General features: G+C 32.2%; 1 protein-coding gene across 1 annotated transcript in view; it reads left to right on the forward strand.

Annotated features, from left to right (window-relative positions):
• LOC143078657 (putative ATP-dependent RNA helicase DDX27) overlaps positions 1 to 6768 on the forward strand; it is a 46126-nt gene extending 39358 nt beyond the window's left edge. The window contains exons 18-21 of the mRNA XM_076253529.1: positions 1053 to 1161; positions 2523 to 2622; positions 3188 to 3325; positions 6667 to 6768. Of these exons, the coding sequence (XP_076109644.1) occupies positions 1053 to 1161; positions 2523 to 2622; positions 3188 to 3325; positions 6667 to 6679 (360 nt within the window). The 3' untranslated portion in view covers positions 6680 to 6768. The remainder of the gene's footprint in view (positions 1 to 1052; positions 1162 to 2522; positions 2623 to 3187; positions 3326 to 6666) is intronic.
• The last annotated feature ends 542 nt before the right edge of the window (positions 6769 to 7310 follow it).

Raw genomic sequence — 7310 nt, forward strand, 5'->3', positions numbered from 1 at the left:
TGTGTTTTTATGAAAATATGACAACCTTAATGCTCTTCCTATTGTTTAAAATTGCCTGAAGTATGTTAGGGCAGTAAATTAATCATCTGATAATAGATAAGCTTTATTTAGAGTCGGCAGGGTATACAAACATAGACAAACATAAGCTCTAATCAGCTTTTAACCCACATCTTAAATTGGCAAGTACTATATATAAATTCAGAAATGTTTATGGACATAAATTATTGCAACTGTTGCACAATAGACAACAATGATGAGATTAATTACTGTGATTAAGTTTATTTTTGTTAAACCTACAGTATCCTATTGCAATGTTAAACCTACTGTATCCTATTGCAATGTTAAACCTACTGTATGCTATTGCAATGTTAAACATACAGTATCCTATTGCAATGTTAAACCTACTGTATGCTATTGCAATGTTAAACCTACTGTTTGCTATTGCAATGTTAAACCTACTGTATCCTATTGTAATGTTAAACCTACTGTATCCTACTGCAATGTTAAACCTACAGTATCCTATTGCAATGTTAAACCTACTGTATCCTATTGCAATGTTAAACCTACTGTATGCTATTGCAATGTTAAACCTACTGTATGCTATTGCAATGTTAAATCTACTGTATGCTATTGCAATGTTAAACCTACTGTATCCTATTGCAATGTTAAACCTACTGTATCCTACTGCAATGTTAAACCTACTGTATCCTATTGCAATGTTAAACCTACTGTATCCTATTGCAATGTTAAACCTACTGTATCCTATTGCAATGTTAAACCTATTGTATCCTACTGCAATTTTCACAGTATTAAATACCAAACATCAACGTAAACATCTCAAAACATTCTCAATTTACTGATTAATGATAATTGATTCTTAATTTCAAACATTTTTTTCATATTTTGGTAGACTTATTCTTGTTTTGTTTTTAAAAAAAAAGTACACATACCATCAAAGTATTTTATTTACTGGTATATATTACAGCAAGATTTATTACATACATCATATAGCCTTGTAGTGTATTGTTTACTGGTGTACATGTATATTACAGGCAGAAGATAGAGTAAATAATGAGTTATTAAAATCTGAGCTGTATGCTGCAAGGATGGCTAAAAAAGAACGTAAACCTAAAAAGATGAGGGCATTTGGTGAACATATAGGTAAGGATTTATTATTTGTACTCTGTACTAGTTAAGTATAGTTTTGATGAATTTATAGGTAATTATTTACAGAATATCTAAAGAAATATTTCTCATGTCTCTTTTTTAAAAAAACGGTATGCTAAACAGTCCATGATGATGTGAAATTCCATGATAAAAAAAAGATATAAAAGAAACTGGTTCATTTTGTCTTAATGCATTCATTTTATTACAGCTCTTGTTTGAATGAATCTTGCTACATCTGCAGGACATGACAAAAACCATCATTGTACTTGTCAACATTTTAAAACACTGATGGGGTTACTATGTGCAAGATGATTCTAGTCCTACAAAACCTTTAAAGCGGTCTTCAAATTTATTTAAATGTTGTTTTCTTTTGTTCTTCATACTTTTACAATCCTCAAGCCATGCTTATAAAATTGATTGTTTTATTTTCAATTGAGGACAAAATGGCTCTATTAAAATTTTCATTTGGGAGCTTTCATGGGGGAAATTGCCAGGAAATACTGACAGTTGGCAGGTATGATCCAGAAATCAAATGTGTTTCTATGGTGACGGTTTATATCTTTATTATACTTTGATAATAAATTTAAGATGGTCAATCCAGTCCATCTGATTTAGAAAGATTTACTCTATAATGTTGACCATCATCAGATATTACTACTACAGAGCATTGGTAATCTTATCCTTCACATACAAATCAAGTAACGGTAATGTAATTTCAGAAATTATTGTGTGCATTTGTTATTGCGATTTTTTATGCCCCACCTACGATAGTAGAGGGGCATTATGTTTTCTGGTCTGTGCGTCCGTCCGTCCTTTCGTCCGTCTGTCCCGCTTCAGGTTAAAGTTTTTGGTCAAGGTAGTTTTTGATGAAGTTGAAGTCCAATCGACTTCAAACTTGGTACACATGTTCCCTATGATATGATCTTTCTAATTTTAATGCCAAATTAGAGATATTACTCCAATTTCACGGTCCAATGAACATAGAAAATGATAGTGCGAGTGGGGCATTCGTGTACTGAGGACACATTCTTGTTTTAAATTGACAAAAAGATATATGTTTAAGATATCAAAATACAAGTTCTTATAATTGGGATATTTGCTTAATAAAAACCTCTCAATAATTTCTGAACTTACAGTAAATAAATGTCTGTATTTGCCTAAAATGACATCAGGCTTCTCTCTTTGACAGGAAAGGACTGAATAAATCCTAGTTTACAGAAGACAATACAACAGTTTTGCAACTATAAAAAACAAAAGTGATAATCAATTAAAAAAAAGCTCTCTAGAAAACAGCAAGATTGTTGTAAAAATGCTTTTGAGTAAATAGATCATGAATATGCTTGTACCTTTTACAGACAAATCTAAGAAAAAGAAGAAACCAAAGATAAAGAAGTCTGCATTTGATGACGAACTTACCAGTACAAGTAGAACAGCATTGAAAAAGTTCAGGGCAGGGTATGTATAGTTACACAAGTGCTCTTTAAGTATATATATTAAGGGTGACATATCTTTCTGCAGACTTGTGAAACTTCAGTAAGTTACAGTTAAAATCACCTTAATCAAGTTATTTCCCCAGAAACAATTTAGTTTTTATATCACTCATGATATATGAAAGCTGTTGATAAAATCAAAATATAATTGACCACTTGAATTTGGTAATTTTGACAAAGTCTGAATACATTCTTGTAGAAAACTTGTAATTCGTTGAACATTAAAATGTGTGGTTCTCCTGTACCCTCAAAATCCACTAAAATTAGTATCCAATGAATATTAATGAATCTACACTAGTTACCATGGTTATAGCAGTAAACCAATGAATATTAATGAATCTACACTAGTTACCATGGTTATAGCAGTAAACCATTCCTTGTGATTACCACATACCCTCAGTACAATGAATCTACACTAGTTACCATGGTTATAGCAGTAAACCATTCCTTGTGATTACCACATACCCTCAGTACAAGGTGTTGTATTGTTGTATCTATCCACTACTTATTAGTTTATTTATTACTTACAGGCCTTCATATCAAGAGAGAAAGGAGTTGGGTATGGCAGCAAAGAAACCTATTAGAGGAAAACAGTCTGGACCTAACAGAGGAAAACAGTCTGGACCTAACAGAGGAAAACAGTCGGGACCTGATAGAGGAAAACAGTCGTAAGATCATTCATTATTTTCCTTGTTTACTGGAGCATATCATTCATTATTTTCCTTGTTTACTGGAGCATATCATTAATTATTTTCCTTGTTTACTGGAGCATATCATTCATTATTTTCCTTGTTTACTGGAGCATATCATTCATTATATTCCTTGTTTACTGGAGCGTATCATTCATTACATTCCTTGTTTACTGGAGCGTATCATTCATTATATTCCTTGTTTACTGGAGCGTATCATTCCTAATATTCCCTGTTTACTGGAGCGTATCATTCATTATATTCCCTGTTTACTGGAGCGTATCATTCATTATATTCCGTTTACTGGAGCGTATCATTCATTATTTTCCTTGTTTACTGGAGCGTATCATTCATTATATTCCCTGTTTACTGGAGCGTATCATTCATTATATTCCCTGTTTACTGGAGTGCATCATTCATTATATTCCCTGCTGGAGCGTATCATTCATTATTTTCCCTGTTTACTGAAGTGTATCATTCATTATATTCCCTGTTTACTGGAGCCATTCATTATATTCCCTGTTTACTGGAGTGCATCATTCATTATATTCCCTGCTGGAGCGTATCATTCATTATTTTCCCTGTTTACTGGAGTGTATCATTCATTATATTCCGTTTACTGGAGCGTATCATTCATTATTTTCCTTGTTTACTGGAGCATATCATTCATTATTTTCCTTGTTTACTGGAGTGTATCATTCATTATATTCCCTGTTTACTGGAGCGTATCATTCATTATTTTCCCTGTTTACTGGAGCATATCATTCATTATATTCCCTGCTTACTGGAGAGTATCATTCATTATTTTCCCTGTTTACTGGAGCGTATCATTCATTATTTTCCTTGTTTACTGGAGCATATCATTCATTATATTCCCTGCTTACTGGAGTGTATCATTCATTATATTCCCTGTTTACTGGAGTGTATCATTCATTATATTCCCTGTTTACTGGAGTGTATCATTCATTATATTCCCTGTTTACTGGAGTGTATCATTCATTATATTCCCTGTTTACTGGAGCGTATCATTCATTATTTTCCTTGTTTACTGGAGTGTATCATTCATTATATTCCCTGTTTACTGGAGCGTATCATTCATTATTTTCCCTGTTAACTGGAGCATATCATTCATTATATTCCCTGCTTACTGGAGAGTATCATGCATTATATTCCCTGTTTACTGGAGCGTATCATTCATTATTTTCCTTGTTTACTGGAGCATATCATTCATTATATTCCCTGTTTACTGGAGCGTATCATTCATTATATTCCTTGTTTACTGGAGCATATCATTCATTATATTCCCTGCTTACTGGAGTGTATCATTCATTATATTCCCTGTTTACTGGAGTGTATCATTCATTATATTCCCTGTTTACTGGAGTGTATCATTCATTATATTCCCTGTTTACTGGAGTGTATCATTCATTATATTCCCTGTTTACTGGAGTGTATCATTCATTATATTCCTTGTTTACTGGAGTGTATCATTCATTATATTCCTTGTTTACTGGAGTGTATCATTCATTATATTCCCTGCTTACTGGAGTGTATCATTCATTATTTTCCCTGTTTACTGGAGCGTATCATTCATTATATTCCTTGTTTACTGGAGGGTATCATTCCTTATATTCCTTGTTTACTGGAGCGTATCATTCATTATTTTCCCTGTTTACTGGAGCGTATCATTCCTTATATTCCTTGTTTACTGGAGCGTATCATTCATTATTTTCCCTGTTTACTGGAGCATATCATTCATTATTTTCCCTGTTTACTGGAGAGTATCATTCATTATATTCCCTATTTACTGGAGCATATCATTCATTATTTTCCTTCTTTACTGGAGCGTATCATTCATTATTTTCCCTGTTTACTGGAGCATATCATTCATTATATTCCCTGTTTACTGGAGCGTATGATTCATTATTTTCCCTGTTTACTGAATAACAGGGTGTTTAAAAGTTGTCTTTTCATCTGGCAACTGGTCTACTTAAGCCAATAACAACTCTGAAACCAGTGAGTGCATTTTAATGAAACCTATATTAGAGTCTTCAGTAAAAAAAAGAGCACTATGTACCTCCCTTTTTATTTAATTATTGTACAGATTTTTAGTGAAGATTTAATGTATTAAGATACATGAGATACAGACATAACCTTAAGATTTACACCTGACAACTGAAACCTGAAAAAAGTTACGAGCCAAATGAATCATGCCAGACAAATACTCCTCAAATTAGATAGATATTATCATATGACTTTTTTCAAATATCACACACTGTATTTATTATTTATTATTTACCCCACTTAAAAAATGTGGGGATATGCTGCTTTACCTCTGTCTGTCCATTCAACAGTCCGTCTGTCCGTCCCATCAATATTTGTCGTCGCATCTTTCTCAGGAACTACATTACAAGGATTTCTGAAATTTGGTTTTGGGGTTTATTTAAGTCAGCTATACTGTGTGATGCATTTTCGGATTCATCACTCAAAAACTTCCTGTTTACTGGACACTTACAACATTTTACAGATGACAATGAAGTTGAACATTATCGTCATATTATTCTCAGGAACTACATTACTAAGATTTCTGAAATTTGTTTTCAGGGTTTATATAAGTCATCTAAACCGTCCGATACATATTTAGATTCATCACCTAAAAACTTCCTGTTTACCGTCAAGTATTTGGGCAGGGGTTTCATCAGTGAGCAGTAGCTCGCAGTTTCACTTGTTTTATTTATCTTAAGTGAAATTGAACTGTAATGACAGAATTACAACTTAGTTTTACAGTTTGATTTTTTGAAAATCTTTACTAGAATCATTATATATTGTATTAATAACCTAGTTGTAATGACAATGATAATACAGTTAATGTTAGCGGTACACAGCTCAGATATCCGTTGTAGTTTCTCTACCATAGATACGACTTATTCTTATTTTACAAATATTTGAAAATACATTTACACTTCATAAATTTTACTTGTATGATGGTAATTCAGATGTGCTTTCCATATTTTTAATAAATGTTTTGAGCTGATTTTTCATTCATGTATCTTGGATATCAGACGAGTTAGAAGTGTTTCAGAAAAAAATTGTAAGAGCTCAAACATATTTTATTTAAACTACAATAACATAAAGTAGTCTTCTGTTCTTCTCATATCATAAATATAAGTAATCTATTGCTTGTCAATATCTTTATCTGTTTCATGCAAATTTGTTATTACTTTTTACATGTTATTAATGAGACATTCCAAAACTTTATGTAACTTGATATACAATCAATATTTTCTGATATTAAAGATGATTTTCTTCTTGTTTTGTAGAAAGCGACGGTGACAGCGTGCAATAGAGGATTCTGGGAAAGATGGGAGATATGAACATTTGTTGTCATTCTGTACATTAAACACATATTTTATCTCATTTAAGCCCCATTTCTTGTTATTTTCAGCTGATATAGTGTTACAGTTATGATTTAAGTTTTATTTCATTCATGCAGAAAAAAATTCAGGAGCATATAGTATTTAAAATTGAGAATAGAAATGGGGAATATGTCAAAGAGACAACAACCCAACAAAAGAGCAGACAACATCTGAAGTCCACCAATGGGTCTTCAAAGCAAAGAGAAAAACCTGCACCTGGAGGTTGTCTGTCTCTCTGGATAAAAAAGAAAATAATAACTTGAGTGTTCCTTGCTTGATTGGAATTAAAAATTGTAAATATCAGATTCAACCACTGCAACATTGTAAATATAAGATTCAACCACTGCAACATTGTAAATATAAGATTCAAACACTGCGACATTGTAAATATAAGACTCAACTACTGCGACATTGTAACTATAAGATTCAACCAATGCAACATTGTAGATATAAGCAACATTGTAAATATAATATTCAACCACTGCAACATTGTAAATATAAGATTCAACCACTGCAACATTGTAAATATAAGATTCAACCACTGCAAC

The sequence above is a fragment of the Mytilus galloprovincialis genome, chromosome 6, assembly GCF_965363235.1.
Source record: "Mytilus galloprovincialis chromosome 6, xbMytGall1.hap1.1, whole genome shotgun sequence".
NCBI lineage: Eukaryota > Metazoa > Mollusca > Bivalvia > Mytilida > Mytilidae > Mytilus > Mytilus galloprovincialis.